General features: G+C 45.0%; 1 protein-coding gene across 10 annotated transcripts in view; it reads left to right on the top strand.

Annotated features, from left to right (window-relative positions):
• The window catches only part of gatad2ab (GATA zinc finger domain containing 2Ab), a 160072-nt gene extending 141844 nt beyond the window's left edge, over window positions 1–18228 (top strand). For all 10 annotated transcript variants that reach the window (XM_072482310.1, XM_072482314.1, XM_072482313.1 and 7 more), the window contains 5 exons: window positions 1201–1477; window positions 6821–7023; window positions 8167–8253; window positions 11296–11479; window positions 13646–18228. In XM_072482310.1, coding sequence (XP_072338411.1) covers window positions 1201–1477; window positions 6821–7023; window positions 8167–8253; window positions 11296–11479; window positions 13646–13779 — 885 coding nt within the window. In that variant the 3' untranslated portion in view covers window positions 13780–18228. The remainder of the gene's footprint in view (window positions 1–1200; window positions 1478–6820; window positions 7024–8166; window positions 8254–11295; window positions 11480–13645) is intronic.
• Window positions 18229–19616: the final 1388 nt, after the last annotated feature.

Here is a 19616-nt window from a genome sequence, read left to right as displayed (position 1 = left end):
CTAGAGCCCTAAGTTGGCTCTGGTGTCAAGGAGTAAGAAAATCTCTTCATGGCTGTCCTTATTAGCCCCATTGCTAAAAAACAAATGCATCGCGTCAAGGATTGGCATCATTGATTGCCTACACATGATTGAATATCTGTTCATTGTTGCTTGCTGAACAAGGCTCGCACTCGTAAAATATAAAATAGGAACAATGCCAGCTCCAAGTCTCCCCTCTTTCTCCCCCCCCCCCCAAATCAAGTGCGCCCTGACTTGGGCACATATTGTCCACTCGCTCAGCATTACTGGGTCAAGCACCTTCATAACTAGAGAGACTAAATCGGTCAGGATTATATTCCTTGGAGTGGGTCACTGTCCATGTGGAGTTTGCACATTCTCCCCGTGTTTGCGTGGGTTTTGCTCCCACAACCCAAAGATGTGCAGGATAGTTGGATTGGCCACGCTGAATTACCCCTTAATTGGAAAAAATGAATTGGATACTCTAAATTTAGAAAAATAAAATAAAAATAAAAATGTCTTCATCCAGAGAGTGGCGAATCTGTGGAATTCACTGCGACAAGGTAGTTGAGGCCAAAACATTGTGTAATTTTAAGAAGGGTTTAGATCGAGCTCTTGGGGCTAAGCGGATAGTGGTGGGGAAGGCGGGATCAGGGTATTGAACTTGATGATCAGCCATGATCATAACGATGGCGGAGCAGGCTTGAAGAGCCGAATGGCCTGTTCCTGCTTCTATTTTCTATGTTTCTATAATGTGGATAAAGTAGTACAAGTAGGTGGCTTCTCAAGGACAATTAGAGATGGGCAATAAATGTTGGCCTTGCCAGTGAGAGAGACATCCAATGTCCTATTTAAATGTTTTCAGTTGAACGTAATCTGTTATTTTCATTGCACCCTTATTTTCTTTTCGCCAGTTTACTAATGTTTTAAAAAGGCAACTCTTGAGCAGCTTGCACAGTAACCTTTGGGTCACTGCAGGGCCATGCGCACACATGGCTTATGAAGAACGTTGCTCATGTCTGTGAATGATTAAATAAAATTTGGGGGTGATAGCAAAGAGGTTAATGGTGCATTTGGAACTTGGCTGCAGTAAAAATCCGTGACTTTCCAAGGAGGAAAGATAATTTTGATGTGTTTGGTTCTGTCTCTCTTTTAACCGCTCTGTGTTTCGACCGAGCTGCTTATCCTTGAATTGTTTTATAGGCATCGAGTACGGTGAAAGCCTCAACGCTGAATTCGGCTCAGTCAAATGCTCACACCAACACTGTGTCATCAGTCATGAATTCCAATGACTCACCAGCTAGTCGGCAAGCAGCGGCCAAACTTGCTCTCCGGAAACAGCTGGAGAAGACGCTGCTGGAAATTCCACCACCCAAACCACCAGCTCCCGAACTGAACTTCCTACCGAGTGCTGCCAATAACGAGTTTATCTACCTGGTGGGCCTGGAGGAGGTGGTGCATAATCTTCTAGAAACCCAAGGTAGAGTGGTAGCTCTTGTGCACCATATTTTTCCGATCAGTTCGAGCAATAGAAACTTGGTTCTGGGCTTCTAAAATAAAAGCTATTGATCAAACAGTGATGTTAGCCAAGTAGTGGATTTAAGAAGTTGAAATCGTAGAAGTGGTAGTACCATGTAGTGCTAGAATACGCCGCAACAATATATTCATAATGCAGCACAAGCGGTGACCATTTTGTCCATCTTTCCTGTTTCAGCTCTTTGAAACAGCTGTCCTGTTAGTGCCACTTCCTTTCTCATTGCTCATAGCCTTGCATTTTATTCCTTTTCATGTATTTAACCTATTCCCTTTTGACAATTCCTATTGAAATTGCTCCCTCGCCCCTTTCATGCGGTGCATTCCAGATCATTGTAATTCTTCCTGCCCTGTTTTTTCCTCTTACTAAATCCATATTCTGTATCATTAAATCAGCTCCGATTGAACCCAGTTTTCACCATTGGCTATTATCAGGCCGCATGACCATTGACAATCCACGGTTGCAACTGCTGATTTGGTGGGTGTACGCAGAGTTAGGTCATGGATGGGTTCAAACATGAATTACAAGACTGCAGTGTAAATCTGAAAGGGTTGCTCCACGTGTTTTAGTTTTGTCGTGGGATGCAAGTGTTTGAGGATAACTACACCACCTCCATTATCAGTTAACTCAAGATAAACCAAGGGTTCTACCAATACCAATACTTAATTATAATTTAGAGGATATCTAAGCCAGAGATCGGAGAATATTATAGTTAGCTATCGCATTTCTATTAGAAATCTAGTGCTAGGAAACAGATAGTTGACAGTAACTTTGAAATTTAAAAAAAGTATTTATAAAAAAAAAAAAGACAAATTTTAATTTTAATTAATTGACGCAATGTCAGTTAGAGGGGTGCTGTGCTCTGACTGTGAGATGTGGCAGGTCCGGGAGGCTTCCAGCGTCCCGGATGGCTTCATCTGCAGAAAGTGCACCCAACTGCAGCTCCTCACAGACCGCATGGTTCGGTTGGAGCAGCAATTGGATGCACTTAGGAGCATGCAGGTGGCGGAAAGCGTCATAGATCGCAGTTATGTAAGTGTGGTCACACCCAAGGTGCAGGCAGAGAAATGGGTGACCACCAGAAAGGGCAGGCAGTCAGTGCAGGAATCCCCTGTGGTTGTCCCCCTCTCGAACAGATATACCCCTTTGGATACTGTCGGGGGGGATAGCCTATCAGGGGAAAACAGCAGCAGCCAGAGCAGTGGCACCACGGCTGGCTCTGATGTTCAGAAGGGAGGGTCAAAGCGCAGAAGAGTAATAGTTATAGGGGACTCTATAGTCAGGGGCACAGATAGGCGCTTCTGTGGACGTGAAAGAGACTCCAGGATGGTATGTTGCCTCCCTGGTGCCAGGGTCCAGGATGTCTCCGAACGGGTAGAGGGAATCCTGAAGGGGGAGGGCAAACAGGCAGAGGTCGTTGTACATATTGGTACTAACGACATAGGCAGGAAGGGGCATGAGGTCCTGCAGCAGGAGTTCAGGGAGCTAGGCAGAAAGTTAAAAGACAGGACCTCGAGGGTTGTAATCTCGGGATTACTCCCTGTGCCACGTGCCAGTGAGGCTAGAAATAGGAAGATAGAGCAGACAAACACGTGGCTAAACAGCTGGTGTAGGAGGGAGGGTTTCTGTTATCTGGACCACTGGGAGCTCTTCCGGGGCAGGTGTGACCTGTATAAGATGGACGGGTTGCATCTAAACCGGAGAGGCATAAATATCCTGGCCGCGAGGTTTGCTAGTGTCACACGGGAGGGTTTAAACTAGTATGGCAGGGGGGTGGGCACGGGAGCAATAGGTCAGAAGGTGAGAGCATTGAGGGAGAACTAGGGAATAGGGACAGTGTGGCTCTGAGGCAGCGCAGACGGGGAGAAGTTGCTGAACACAGCGGGTCTGGTGGCCTGAAGTGCATATGTTTTAATGCAAGGAGCATTACGGGTAAGGCAGATGAACTTAGAGCTTGGATTACTACTTGGAACTATGATGTTGTTGCCATTACAGAGACCTGGTTGAGGGAAGGGCAGGATTGGCAGCTAAACGTTCCAGGATTTAGATGTTTCAGGCGGGATAGAGGGGGATGTAAAAGGGGAGGCGGAGTTGCGCTACTTGTTCAGGAGAGTATCACAGCTATACAGCGAGAGGACACCTCAGAGGGCAGTGAGGCTATATGGGTAGAGATCAGGAATAAGAAGGGTGCAGTCACAATGTTGGGGGTATACTACAGGCCTCCCAACAGCCAGCGGGAGATAGAGGAGCAGATAGGTAGACAGATTTTGGAAAAGAGTAAAAACAACAGGGTTGTGGTGATGGGAGACTTCAACTTCCCCAATATTGACTGGGACTCGCTTAGTGCCAGGGGCTTAGACGGGGCAGAGTTTGTAAGGAGCATCCAGGAGGGCTTCTTAAAACAATATGTAAACAGTCCAACTAGGGAAGGGGCGGTACTGGACCTGGTATTGGGGAATGAGCCCGGCCAGGTGGTAGATGTTTCAGTAGGGGAGCATTTCGGTAACAGTGACCACAATTCAGTAAGTTTTAAAGTACTGGTGGACAAGGATAAGAGTGGTCCGAGGATGAATGTGCTAAATTGGGGGAAGGCTAATTATAACAATATTAGGCGGGAACTGAAGAACATAGATTGGGGGCGGATGTTTGAGGGCAAATCAACATCTGACATGTGGGAGGCTTTCAAGTGTCAGTTGAAAGGAATACAGGACAGGCATGTTCCTGTGAGGAAGAAAGATAAATACGGCAATTTTCGGGAACCTTGGATGACGAGTGATATTGTAGGCCTCGTCAAAAAGAAAAAGGAGGCATTTGTCAGGGCTAAAAGGCTGGGAACAGACGAAGCCTGTGTGGCATATAAGGAAAGTAGGAAGGAACTTAAGCAAGGAGTCAGGAGGGCTAGAAGGGGTCATGAAAAGTCATTGGCAAATAGGGTTAAGGAAAATCCCAAGGCTTTTTACACTTACATAAAAAGCAAGAGGGTAGCCAGGGAAAGGGTTGGCCCACTGAAGGATAGGCAAGGGAATCTATGTGTGGAGCCAGAGGAAATGGGCGAGGTACTAAATGAATACTTTGCATCAGTATTCACCAAAGAGAAGGAATTGGTAGATGTTGAGTCTGGAGAAGGGGGTGTAGATAGCCTGGGTCACATTGTGATCCAAAAAGACGAGGTGTTGGGTGTCTTAAAAAATATTAAGGTAGATAAGTCCCCAGGGCCGGATGGGATCTACCCCAGAATACTGAAGGAGGCTGGAGAGGAAATTGCTGAGGCCTTGACAGAAATCTTTGGATCCTCGCTGTCTTCAGGGGATGTCCCGGAGGACTGGAGAATAGCCAATGTTGTTCCTCTGTTTAAGAAGGGTGGCAGGGATAATCCCGGGAACTACAGGCCGGTGAGCCTTACTTCAGTGGTAGGGAAATTACTGGAGAGAATTCTTCGAGACAGGATCTACTCCCATTTGGAAGCAAATGGACGTATTAGTGAGAGGCAGCACGGTTTTGTGAAGGGGAGGTCGTGTCTCACTAACTTGATAGAGTTTTTCGAGGAGGTCACTAAGATGATTGATGCAGGTAGGGCAGTAGATGTTGTCTATATGGACTTCAGTAAGGCCTTTGACAAGGTCCCTCATGGTAGACTAGTACAAAAGGTGAAGTCACACGGGATCAGGGGTGAACTGGCAAGGTGGATACAGAACTGGCTAGGCCATAGAAGGCAGAGGGTAGCAATGGAGGGATGCTTTTCTAATTGGAGGGCTGTGACCAGTGGTGTTCCACAGGGATCAGTGCTGGGACCTTTGCTCTTTGTAGTATATATAAATGATTTGGAGGAAAATGTAACTGGTCTGATTAGTAAGTTTGCAGACGACACAAAGGTTGGTGGAATTGCGGATAGCGATGAGGACTGTCTGAGGATACAGCAGGATTTAGATTGTCTGGAGACTTGGGCGGAGAGATGGCAGATGGAGTTTAACCTGGACAAATGTGAGGTAATGCATTTTGGAAGGGCTAATGCAGGTAGGGAATATACAGTGAATGGTAGAACCCTCAAGAGTATTGAAAGTCAAAGAGATCTAGGAGTACAGGTCCACAGATCACTGAAAGGGGCTACACAGGTGGAGAAGGTAGTCAAGAAGGCATACGGCATGCTTGCCTTCATTGGCCGGGGCATTGAGTATAAGAATTGGCAAGTCATGTTGCAGCTGTATAGAACCTTAGTTCGGCCACACTTGGAGTATAGTGTTCAATTCTGGTCGCCACACTACCAGAAGGATGTGGAGGCTTTAGAGAGGGTGCAGAAGAGATTTACCAGAATGTTGCCTGGTATGGAGGGCATAAGCTATGAGGAGCGATTGAATAAACTCGGTTTGTTCTCACTGGAACGAAGGAGGTTGAGGGGCGACCTGATAGAGGTATACAAAATTATGAGGGGCATAGACAGAGTGGATAGTCAGAGGCTTTTCCCCAGGGTAGAGGGGTCAATTACTAGGGGGCATAGGTTTAAGGTGAGAGGGGCAAAGTTTAGAGTAGATGTACGAGGCAAGTTTTTTACGCAGAGGGTAGTGGGTGCCTGGAACTCACTACCGGAGGAGGTAGTGGAGGCAGGGACGATAGGGACATTTAAGGGGCATCTTGACAAATATATGAATAGGATGGGAATAGAAGGATACGGACCCAGGAAGTGTAGAAGATTGTAGTTTAGTCGGGCAGTATGGTCGGCACGGGCTTGGAGGGCCGAAGGGCCTGTTCCTGTGCTGTACATTTCTTTGTTCTTTGTTCTTTGTAATACCGCACTGTGCATTCCACCAGGTTCATCCTGTAGATACTATTAAGTTGGACACAACTCTGCAAAGGGCAGGTATCTTGACCTGCCTGTTGGCTGATATTTTTCTTCCACCCAACACCTTTTTCCAGTCATTATCACATCTCTGTTTGTGGGAGCTTGCTGTGTGCAAATTGGTAGCTGCATTCTTCCCATGTGACTACACTTGGAGCAAACAAGAAGTGCTTTTGGACATCCTGAGATCATGAAAGGCTCAGTAGAAATACAAGTCTTCCTTTCCATGTCTGTACAGCTCAGTTACATGGTGGGTAATCTATTTCCCAACTGAACAATCAACAACAACAACTTGCATTGATATTGGGCCTTTAATGTAGTAAAACATCCCAAAGCACTTCAGTGGTGACAGTCCAGCACTTGAATTGAGCAAGCGCTTGAAAACTGTTGCGTTTGTGGGATGGGGGGTAGGTTACTTTGTGTTCCGATTGTGATGTGTTTTCCTGCTTTCTCAGGTAAAGGTTCAGCACAGGGATTGACCCAAGAGCCATACGCCTGTTCTCAATGTAAAACTGATTTCACCTGTCGCTGGAGGCAAGGAAAAACTGGGACTATCATGTGTGAGCAGTGTGTGACGTCCAACCAGAAGAAGGCATTGAAAGCTGAACATACCAATCGTCTGAAAGCAGCATTTGTGAAGGCCCTTCAGCAGGAACAGGTGAGCAGGCGAAAAGTTACAAACTTACCCCAGTGTTATACAGTGACAGACCCGTTCCCACCAGTACTGTATCCCAGTGTTATACAGTGACAGACCTGTCCCCACCAGTACTGTACCCCAGTGTTATACAGTGACAGACCCGTCCCCACCAGTACTGTACCCCAGTGTTGTACAGTGACAGACCTGTCCCCACCACTACTGTACCCCAGTGTTATACAGTGACAGACCCCTCCCCACCAGTACTGTACCCCAGTGTTATACAGTGACAGACCCGTCTCCACCATTCCGTACCCCAGTGTTATACAGTGACAGACCTGTCCCCACCTGTACTGTACCCCAGTGTTATACAGTGACAGACCTGTCCCTACCAGTACTGTACCCCAGTGTTATACAGTGACAGACCTGTCCCCAACAGTACTGTACCCCAGTGTTATACAGTGACAGACCTGTCCCCACCAGTACTGTACCCCAGTGTTATACAGTGACAGACCCGTCCCCACCAGTACTGTACCCCAGTGTTATACAGTGACAGACCCGTCCCCACCAGTACTGTACCCCAGTGTTATACAGTGACAGACCCGTCCCCACCAGTACTGTACCCCAGTGTTATACAGTGACAGACCTGTCCCCACCAGTACTGTACCCCAGTGTTATACAGTGACAGACCTGTCCCCAACAGTACTGTACCCCAATGTTATAGTGACAGACCTGGTCCACACTAGTATTGTCCACCGTGTTATATGGAGAGAGACCTATACCCACCAGTAATGTGCCCTAGTATCACACCGTGACGGACTATACCGCACATCGGTACCCACAGAATGACAAAATTGTGAGATAATATATAATACTGCAGCCATGTGGGTTTCAGCAATACACTTTATTCTTCTGTGTACTGAGTGAGGCACTGTCATCTTTGGAGGATGGAGTTATTGTTTACTTTGAGGGGGAGAGAATTCAACTCGCCAAGAGATACCCAGGTTACAAGCACAGCTATCTCCCAAGGGCAACAGCAATGCAATTAGCTTGGGATGGGGAGAGAGAGGGCTTGTGGCCGAATCCTCCACTGCAAGTATTTACCTTTCTCCCTTGTGCATGTATGTGAAAAAGATACTGGCATAGAACAATCAGTTTGTTTTGCAGGAGATTGAACAACGGATACTGCAACAGACATCATCTAGTGTACAGAGCAAGCAGGACTCTGCAGTACAACACCACACGTTGAAACAGGTATTGAAGACAGGTTATTCACTAACCATGAAAATTGCAAGTGCTGAATTGCAGAGTTGTCTCTTATGATTAATTATGACTGTTCCAACTGTGGCTTCTCCCAGCATTCTATTTGTGCTCACAGCAGATGGAGTATTTTCCATGGACAAACTTGAGCACGTCATGGGTGAGGTGAATGCGTTCGCTTGCTGCATGATCAGCAAGTGACCCTTTCTCTCTCAATTACCACGTTGGAAAGATGTACTGGATGCCTGCCCAACTCCCCTGATTGCTCTGCAAGGTGATAAAAAGCCTTGCAGACTGGCCAGATATTTCAGGATGCAGCAGAAATCCAAGTTTATCGCAAGATGCAATTTACACAGAAGCAAAATCCAAACACAAGTGATACAATATTTGAAGGTTGAATAGATTTGAGCTCACAGTAACTTTAGTTTTCAATATTCACCGAGTCCCTTCTGCTATAATCCTGATAGCCAAATGGTGAAGGAAGAAACCACAGCCAATACTCGGAGTAGATTTATTCGCAGAGTTAAACATGTATAAACCTTCTCACCTGACCCAGACCCTGTGAGCTTCTTTATATGTCTCAAGTAACCATAGAATCACTGCCCTCCACCTGTATGTACTTAATCTCAATTGATGCAATTAATACCTTTTCAATTCCTTAATTCAGATTTGGTGACCATGCTGTTCCATGTCACAGTTGTGATATAGAACTTTTTTTAAATATAAATTTTGAGTACTCAATTCTTTTTTTCCCAATTAAGGGGCAATGTAACATGGCCAATCCACCTACCCTGCACATCTTTGGGTTGTGGGGGTGAGACCCACACAGACACGGGGAGAATGTGCAAATTCCACATGGACAGTGAGCCGGGGCCAGGGTCGAACCCGGGTCCTCTATGCTGTGGGGCAGCAGTACTACCCACCGCGTTGCCGTACCGCCCCAGTTGTGGTGTGGAGCCAAGTGGTCAAATAAATGACCTGAAGATTTTGTGACAGGCGGCACCAAAACATGCCTGACGTAGGCCACTTTTTGTTTTTTGCATTCCTGATCAAAAGCAGATCTTTTACAATAAGTAGCTAGAAAATAAAACAGAACACTTTCTCAGTCAGCATGCAGCAATCATTATTGCTTTTACCTGGGTGGGTAAAAAATTAAAAACACTGTGCCTCACTAGGAATTTCTGTTTTTGACTGGAGAATATCTTTGTGCCTTTAATATGTAATGTCTCCAGATAGAATTGTGTTTGCTGTAGCAATAGGCAAGGGAGTGGGAAGCGAAGCAAAACTAATCCGATCCAACCACCATGGCTTGTATGAGCTATTAGATTTGTGTCCAGCACCATTTGATGTGCAATGCACAACATAGTTTAAAATAAGTTAGTAGTTGATCATCTGTTTTCGTAGGTTGAAAATGTGAACCTCCTGCTGCTTTTGAGAGAACTCTGTGGTGCCCAGATGGACCAATCATACCATAGTGCAACAAAGCAAGTGGTCATATTCAGTTGATCCTTGACTTCCTGCATGTTGCAATTCCCTCCGCCTCTTCACTGCCATTGTAATTGGCAGAAAGCTTACAAAAGTAGTGACGGTCTGGAGCTCGCTCTGCCTGAAAGGCAATCGAGGCAGAAACCCTCATCGCTTAAAAAAAATAGTTGGACAGGCACTTGAAGTGCTGTAACGTACAGGCTGCAGGCCAAGATCTGCAAGGTAGGATCAGGTTGAATAGCTAATTTGACCAACAGATGAGCTGAATAAATTGTCTACATTTTTTATGTTTCTATCCTACTTGACTTACTCTCTCTCGAGGCCCCAGCTTTTGGCTGAAATGCCCTAAATATGCTCAAGACCTGGGACGGTCTCAGTTGCATGCCCAGTGGGCAATACCCCAGGGGCTCAGCTAGTTTTTGAGAACTAAGTTAGATCTACTAAATCTTAAAAACTCCCAATAAGAGGTTTAGGTAATTATCACCAAACTTATCTTTGAACCTTTAAAACTGATGTTGCAATTACCTACACTTCCTATAAAAGAAACATCGTCTCAGAACTGATCTGAAATAAACCCTAAACATTGCAGCAGGATGGACATGAGAGCAGGATGGTGAGTTGAAATGGCAAGCGACAAGAAGGTCTGACCTGCTGCAATGTTCCAGTAAAGCTCACCGCAAACTGGAATAACAGCACCACATTTTCCAATTAGGCACGTTACAGCCTTCCAAACTTAACATTGAGTTCAACAATTTGAGGCTGTGAACTCTCTCCTCCACCTTCACCCCATATTTTTTATTTCTATCGATTTATTTTCATTTCTTCCATCGATCTGTTTTCCCCTCACCATTGACTCCCCTCTTTCCACTCCACTCCACGGGGGCCATCTGTTCCCTGTTCCAGGTTGTCCTTTGACACACTGCTTACCTGTGCTCTGCATTAACACATTCCGAACTCTTAATGTGCCCTTCTTGGTCATTATCACACCACCAGTTACATTCCCTTTGTCTTTTTGTCTATAACATCCTTGTCAATCTCCAACGAGATTGACCTGCTCCGGACTCCCCCACAACAGTATAAATCTCATCCTATTTCCAATTCTCTCTAGCTTTGACAAAGAGTTATCCAGAATCAATGTTAGTTCCGTTCCCCTTTCTGTACTTGACCTGAGTTTTTTTGAATGTCTACCTTCTGTGCTCAAAAGTGTGAAAGCTCAGGGCAGCACGGTGGCACAATGGTTAGCACTGCAACCTCACGTCGCGGAGGTCCCAGATTCTGGGTCACTGTCTGTGTGGAGTTTGCACATTCTCCCCGTGTTTGCGTGGGTTTCGGCCTCACAACCCAAAAGATGTGCAGCATAGGTGGATTGATCACACTAACTTGCCCCTTAATTGGAAAAAATGAATTGGGTACTCTAAATTTATTTTTTTTAAATGTGAAAGCTCTTAAGGCCCAAAATGTGTTATATTTTGAGTACAGACTCCAGTCGAGTTAATAGATGATAATTAATTCCTGTGTTTTTGTAACTAACTATGATTTTATTTTATCCAGAGCTCTGGGCAGCTGTCTCGAGGGCTGCAGTCGATTACAACCAACCCCCGAGGAGTGCTGCACACGTTTAGCCAATCATCTCAGCTGCAGAACTCGACTCTTGTCAGCAGGCAGAGTAAGCACACAGAGAGAGCCATGAGCAAAGGCAACACCGCCACCTGGAGGAAACAGATCACCAACACAGGTACATCAACCAGATGCTCCACTTTTATTAGGTTTCTATATCTTTGCCCCTGGCGCATTCATTTTCGGCCTCCACCCGTCTTCCTTGGCAATCGAAAAAAACTTCTGCCTTGTGTCAAACTGAATACACAGCTTATCCTAAAAACCTTAAGGGTATTCAGTACCATAATCTGTATTTACAGAGCATCTTTAATGTCGTAGAATGCCGCAAGGTTACTTCACGGTTTGCGTTAGCAAAATTAGTCACAACAGCTCAATCAAAAATAAGAGTCTTAAAACGAGAACGAGACAGACGCTTCGGGAATGAAGGTGCAGTTGCCAGTTGGTGGAGGGAAGAAAAGTAGGGGGTTGACGAGGCCAGAAATGAGAGGAACCCAATTCTCGGCTGAGATTACAGAATGGAGAGGGGATGGAGGGATTGGAGCACAAAATGAAGTGAGGTTAACGTTGGCATGAAAAGGAAAATTTGAAAATGCTGGAAATCAGTGAAATCATAGTTTTGGCAAAGCACAGCAAAACATAATAGGGGCGATATGGTGGCACAGTGATTAGCACTGCTGCCTCACATGCCAGGGACCCCGGGTTCGATTCCAACCTTAGGTGACTGTGTAGTGTTTGTACATTCTGCCCGTGTCTGTCTGTATTGGTTTCCTCCCACAGTCCAAAGATGTGCAGCTTCGGTAGATTGGCCATGCTAAATTGCCCCTCAGTGTCCAATGGTTAGGTGGGGTTACGGGGATAGAGCGGCGGAGTGGCCCTAGGTAGGGTGCTCTTTCAGAGGGTCAGTGCAGACTAGATGGGGCGAATGGCCGCCTCCTACACTAGGGATTCTCTAATAATCAACTGAGCAGACTGGCATCCTTTGTCAAAATTGAGGAAATTCATCACTTTTCTGAAATGTTTAATCTGCTTGTAACCACTTGCTTGAGCTGAATTTCACATCATAGTAGCTTGTGTATTCCTTGTCGCCATCCCTGTAATTACCTCTCTTCCCCTTCCCTGTATCCTCCTTTTGCTTAACTTTCCCTTTGATCAAAATATGTAGATTTTGTTCCTTCACTAGGTCAATTTCTTTCATTCGAATCTCACTTTAATGACATTTATTTTTGACGTTTGTATGATATTGAGCATGGGTATGGAAGCTGTGTTGTTTTGTGAGCTTCCCTCCCGCTCTGTAGAAGCCAAACTTTGCACATTTCACACATCCCAGCTTGAACTCGAACCTGGTATTCCTGGGTGCAATTCACTTTATGTTTGAGAGGTCGGGACTCACTCACAGGAAGCCATGGAATACTGCAGACTTGAACTACAAAGGCTTGTGCGCTGTGCAAAGCCAGAGTGAAACCTTGCTGGGTGTTGTCAAGAACAGCTAAGTGGCTTCCTGGAAAGCAACCCTGTCTGCATCAGCAATGCAGACCAATTTGGATTAAAACAAAACTTAATCTTGAGTCCCAAAATGCTGCCTCCAATTCTTTCATGAAATGGACGTTGCTGGCAGGACCAGCATTTATTGCCCTTGAACGGAGTGGCTTACTAGGGCATTTAAGAGTCAATCACATTGATGTGTATTTGGAGTCCCATGTAGGCCAGTCCAGGCAAAGGTGGCAGATTTCCTTCCAAAGAACATTATTGAACCAGGTGGGTTTTAACAACAATCGACAATGGTTTCATTTAGGCTTTTCAGATTTCACCACCTGCCATAGTGGGATTCAAACCGAGGTCCCCAGAGCACCAACCTGGGTCTCTGGATTGCTAGTCCAGGGACAATACCATTTCCCATGTTTCCCTTGCCTACCTACCATGTAAGTTGGGTCCAGCAAATAGCACAGGAAGCACCATTAAGTCATTGTTGTGGCATTCAGTTTAAATGATCCTACCTGGTGTCGGTAGCTGCTTCCTAACCTTACTGGAATGCCTCTGGAGATATGCTTTGAGCACAAGCCAAGGTGGAAATTGAACACTAAATGCCAATGGTTAAAAAATTTGTAATGGTTAAGATTGTTAATTCATGGGGGGCAAAAGATGAGGAGGAAAATAATTGAAAACACAGGCCATCCTGCCAGCTTCCATTCAGACAAGAGAAATTGGAATCTGTTCATCAGATTCTGTTAGGATGCTCGGTTTTTTGGTGCAATGACTAAGTTTTGCCACTTCTCTCCATTTCCAGGAATTACCATGGCATACGTTAGCCCAAATCTATCGGTGCACAAGACAACTTCAGCCGTGGATCGTCAACGCGAGTACCTGCTGGACATGATCCCCTCACGATCCATCAGCCAATCGGCCACCACATGGAAATAAATCGGGTGGGGGTAATGGGGAGGGAGATAGCTCTGAGACAGCTGCCATCACCTTGCACCCTTCTTTCTTTACTGCTAATATGCAGTCCAACAGTCAGAGGTGTGAGGCCCACATCAACCCGGCGATTTTCCTGTAGTCTTATCAGATGAAATCTGGATTTCTTTGCCCTTCGGACACTTACACAATGTATAAGGAAAAAGTACAAAATGTGACTAATAGAAATGGGTATTCATTGTCAGATTATAATGAAAGCTGTATGGGGAAATGAGAATTTTTTTTTTTACTTGTTCTTTCTGTGTGTGAGTGTACTTCTGCCTGTAAGTGTGAATGCACGTGCCTGTGTGTGTGTGTGTGTGAGCGCGCGTGCCTGTGTGTGTGAGTGAGCGCACGTGCCTGTGTGTGAGTGCATGTGTGGTGTGTGTGAGCGCGCCTAAGTGTGTGAGCAAGCTGTGTGCAAGCGAGCGGTTGTGTGTGTGCAAGCGAGCGCACGTACCTGTGTGCGAGCGCATGTATGTCTGAGAGCACAAGCTTGTGTATTTGTGTTCTGTTTCTCACCTTCATAGTATAAAGGACACCACCATAAGTCTCAAGTTCTACAATAGCATATAGTATAATTTTTTGGATTATTTTTTCTTTCACTCTCCACCTGGTCGCAAACACAATAACCCTGTGTCAATCAGCACGAGGGGTAAAGTTGATAAGATGGCTACTGAGCCGGTTACAGTCAGACAATTTGGAGTGTTCCATTTTCAGGGACAGAAACTTGAGATTTCAAGAAGACTGGGCAGCGTTGAAGGACCACCAAACAACTTAACCTATGCTGTCCAAACAAGGACCCTGTCTTCTCCCATAATATAGATAATATATTATTTGTAACTCCTGATCTTCCACCTTTAAAGCATGCTTGCCTAATACCTTTTAAGCAAACCATGTGATTTCTTTGGGATTCATCTGCCTACCCATATCCACATAACTATGTAACATAGTTTTAAATGGGGGAGGGAGTCACCTTTTTCACAAGGACTCATATTGGAGGATAGAAGTAGATAATTATGCCCTATATTAGATTATGTGCAATGTTGTTGGGGATTTCCAGTGTGTCAGTTTCCTTTCTGCCCAGAGTCCACTTTCCACCAATGGAAGTAGCCCAGTTAAAACTCTCCCCTTCATGGCCTGCATCCCCCACACACATCAATGAACATCGGTGTTTACAAACTGGAAATAGACGGGTAACCTGAGACGGGGGCCATTTTCTATTGCTTGGGTGGGGACATTGGAAGATTTTGAGATTTTCAGGAGTTCTGTGTGAAGTTACTTGAGCAGGCTATCCTAAATATTCTAGTCAAGGGCATAAAATGAGCACAGCCATTGCTCAACTTTGTGAAAGACTTTTCAGAAGGATGAATAATCTCTCCTCCATTTTTATTTAATACTCTTCTCTTTCAACCCCAATTCCCCTCCAGCCCCTTACAATTGTGGCTTTACCGCTGTTTAGAAACCTCCACATTGGAGTGTTTGGGCTTTTTCACCCCATTGTATCCCAAGGCAGATCTAGTTTCAATACTGGATTTTAATAGGTGCCTGGGTCTCCATTCCAAACTCGGGAGGGACTTGTGTATATCAAGTCTCACTCGAGCAGGAAGCTCGTGTTGTATTTATGCTCCCAAGCCATTTAGGTCAGTCACCTTTATGTCGATGCTAAAATGCTCGAATCAATGTTAAGCCTTGTGTTCATATTTGGGCAGTGATGGGCTGGCAGAGGTGGATCAAGACATTTCGTTAAGGCAGAAGTTGCTGCTTGAAGGCAAAGCTGGGGTTGGAAGAAGGGGGGGAACGTGACAATGTTCACAACGTTCGTGTGGCCAAATGACTGCGCTCCATTCCAAATTCCCAAGAAACTGGAATTGACAATGTCATTTTAACTCCAGTTTGTTTCTGATCCCAGTGTGAAAAATTTATTTTAATGTTGAGGGAGATTGTTATTTTTCCCTCCTTTTTGATATCGGATTAGTCATTAGGAAGCCATTTTGCCAGTTGTCCCTGTTTTGTTTTTTTTTGCTTTAAATCTTCGTGTTCTTTCATTTTGTACATGATTGGTTAGCTGGAATGAGAAATTTAATTCCACCAGAGTTAGATTAATATTGTGGAGTGCATTTGGACCACTGCAGATATCAAAAAGTGTAATTTTCAGAGACCCCAATGTTTGTAAATGATCAGGACCTCTTTCATGGAAGTTAGTCAACACAAACATGTTTTTGATTTTAAAACCTGCAGGCAGGGAGGTGGTAGTTTATGCATGATTCAACTTCAAAACCCAACTGCATGCTCCATAAGCAACAGCAGAGACATAATAAGTGCACTAATGAACAGGTTTCAGGATTGATCCCAGTTTGATCTCAGCAGTGCATAGAGTTGTACCCATTGCCTTTATTCCACCCTAAGTTAGGAAACGTCTGCCAAGGTTCATGCTGTTGGTGGCCATCCAGTGTCTCCTATTGGCAAGTCCAGTTGCGTGTGTGGAGGTCAAGATGAGACACGACTATTTAGCACAGCCTCTAGACCGACCCCCCCCCAACCCCAATAACACAAACCCTCCTCAGCCAATTTGTGCACGAAGAGTAACCACTTGGATGAGGTTCCAGAGGACTTGCCCGGCTTCTGTGGAATTAGATCATAACAAGAGGGGAAAAGGAGGAGGCCTTCCCATACTAGTCCCTGCTCCAGATTGCCTCCTGTATAGTGCTTGTGTATGACTACCAGAACGACTTTGCCCCCTCTTTTCAAAACAAAGCACACTTTCCTGGATCGTACTAATGTCTTTCTGATTGTTTTTTTCTGATTTGGTGGGGGGGGGGCCGGTGGTGCTGGGAAGTATCCGTTTTGTAACATATTGGGTGGAGCTGACTAATTGGAAGTTCTCTTGGAGACTTGGGTTCTCTGTTGCAATGTACATAAGAAGTTTTTTTTGTTGTAGAAGTTTGAGTTTGTTGCGATCTTTATTGGATTTTTACGCGGTATGGAATTCAAGATACAGGGTGGATTTTCAACTTGGAGTGGGTGCAGAAAATGACTTGACTGTAATCCACCCAGAGACTGGGTTAGACCGTGTGATGGTATTTTTTTTTTGGTTGTCCCTGACTCACTCACTCTCTGTTCTCATTGTCCAGAATGCTTTCTTGGGAGAGGTGGGCTCTGCTGACTGCTTATTAAGCCAGTAAGAGATTAACTTTCAAGCTTGAGAATGTGTTGGTTCCATTGTCATTTGCATCAGCTGATACAAATAGTACTAGTTTTGGAGAGCCATGTACATACAATGTGTTAATTAATGTAATGCATTACAGATGATAAACAGTGTGTGCCCTGTACCTTGTGCGCTCTCTAACGGGATTAGGAACTAAAGGAGAACCAGAATGTTCTTCACATTGGAATGTGGCGATAAATTCAACTTCTTGTCCACCATCTCATTTTCTGGATCTTGGACTGTTTTCCTTTATGCTCCTCTTCCACCCCACCTCTCAAAACAAAACAGGAAAGGAGATGCAGATGCAAAGGGGTACAACCTTTGGAACCAGGGTTCAAGCCGAAACCCGCTTTGGATGAAAGAAGTCTGTTGTCTGCTGGCTCCTGTTAGTTTGGGGCTCTTGATCGGTGCAGTTCCTAGTCGGTGTGGGCCCACGCACACAGTATAATCTGTTTGGACCATAACAAGACATTTTCAGTCTGGTCAGGTGAGGTCATGACCTTTTGTTTTGGGGAGGGACAAATAACCATGTTGAACAAGTGTTTTATGCTTTGAAGGAAATGTAGTCCACAGGAGATCGCTGTGCCTCATTCTGATGATCAATAATAAATTGCTACCAAATAAAGCGCCCAGCTTCACTGCGACAGCGAGAGTCTGGGTTGCAGGATAATCGGCAACTTAACGACTCCCATCTTCCTCTTCGGACCGGACTCTATTCTCTTCCCCTCCCTTCCCCAAAATTGTTTTTTGGGGGGAAAGGAGCGGAGTGAAGAAAGAGCAATTGACAGGTATTTTTCTAGAATGAATGCAAACACCCCAGAAACCTCAAGCACATATTGTCTGTAAGCAAAAACCATTTTCACGTGGGAGAGGTGACTGTACACGTGGAAATAACCGCAGATTTAACAGAAAACTCAGACTGTGCAAAATAACTTTTATCTCCACTTTGCATCGTCAGCAAATTTATATTCCGGGTGACTGAAGTCACGAGTCGATGCAGATGTGTTGGTTATCTTCTGGATCTTCTATTTACTGTGATTATAGCCTCTAATAGAAAGAAGTTTCAAAGAAATTACTCAAGATGTCCATTCCCACTGAAGCCCTGCTGGGGAATTTGAATCCATGCTCGAAGTGGATTATGTATATTGTATTGTGAGGGATTTTTAGCATTTGAATGACAAATAAACAGGACAAACAGCATTCTGGCACTTTTGTCTGCTCTTCATGGTGTTTTTTTTCGTGCTCCGTAAATTGAAGATATCAGTGACGATGAATGAAGCCTTTCAAATGTTTTGATGAAATGTGGACGCCACTGACGAGCCCAACATTTGTTGTCCTCCCTAATTAGCCTTAACTGAGTGCCTTACGAGGCCATTTTTAAAATAATCGTTGTCACAAGTAGGCTTACATTAACACCGCAATGAAGTTACTGTGAAAAGCCCCTAGTCGCCACGTTCCGGCGCCTGTTCGGGTACACGGAGGGAGAATTCAGAATGTCCAAATTTCCTTTCGGGACTTGTGTGAGGAAACGGAGCACCCGGAGGAAACCCACGCAGACACTGGGAGAACGTGTCCGCACAGACTGTGACCCAAGCCGGGAATCAAACCTGGGACCCTGGAGCTGTGAAGCAACAGTGCTACCACTGTGCTACTGTGCCATCCATTTCAACGGGCAACACACTGCTATCGGTCTGGAGTCAACACACTGCTATCGGTCTGGAGTTATATATAAGTCAAGTCAGGACAGAAAATGTCCTTCCCTAAAGGGCATTAGTGAAAGAGATGAGTTTTTATGGCAATTGATGATAATTGCATGATCAACATGACTGAGACTACCTTTCCGGCGGTGCAGTGGTTAGCACTGCTGCCTACCGTGCCGATGACCCGGGTTCGATCCCAGCCCTGGGTCACTGTCTGTGTGGAGTTTGCACATTCTCCCCGTGTCTGCGTGGGTCTCACCCCCACAACACAAGAGATGTGCAAGGTAAGTAGATTGGCCATGCTAAATTGCACCTTAATTGGAAAAAATAATTGGGTAATCTAAATTTATTTTTAAAAAAGAATGAGACTACTTTTCAATTCCAGATTTCTTTAATTGAATTTAAATTCCAAGAGCTACTTTGGTAGGATTTGAATCTATATCTCCAGTGTATTAGTCTGGGTGTCTGGCCTACAGGTCATTACCACTATGCCACTGTCGCGCACACTCAGGCAAGATATAATTTAGAGAGTAAAAATACCTCTGCACTGTGCCATCAAACACCCGCAGGGCAGGCTCAGTTTACATTAAAAACACCCACTCCAAGGTTTTAGAGAAGACCATAAAAAGGGAATAAGGGTCTGGGAGTAAATTCCAGAGCTTTGGACTTTGCCAGTTGAAGGCACATGTAGGATATTAGTGCGGTTGTGGTTGTGTCGATCAGGTTGCTGAGAGAAAATGGAGGCCGTAAACATACTGTACAGAGAAAGGCTTTTCTTTAATGCCCAATTAATGCTGTTGAATGATCAAGGGGCCTCGTATTGTCTCCACCTCTTTTACTGAAGGGCTACAGTCCTAAGTGGCCTCGTGCACTACACTGCCATTATAATTGTTATG

This window comes from Scyliorhinus torazame, chromosome 18 (assembly GCF_047496885.1).
Source record: "Scyliorhinus torazame isolate Kashiwa2021f chromosome 18, sScyTor2.1, whole genome shotgun sequence".
NCBI classification, from domain to species: domain Eukaryota; kingdom Metazoa; phylum Chordata; class Chondrichthyes; order Carcharhiniformes; family Scyliorhinidae; genus Scyliorhinus; species Scyliorhinus torazame.
This window is presented reverse-complemented; position numbering and strand designations above follow the sequence as displayed.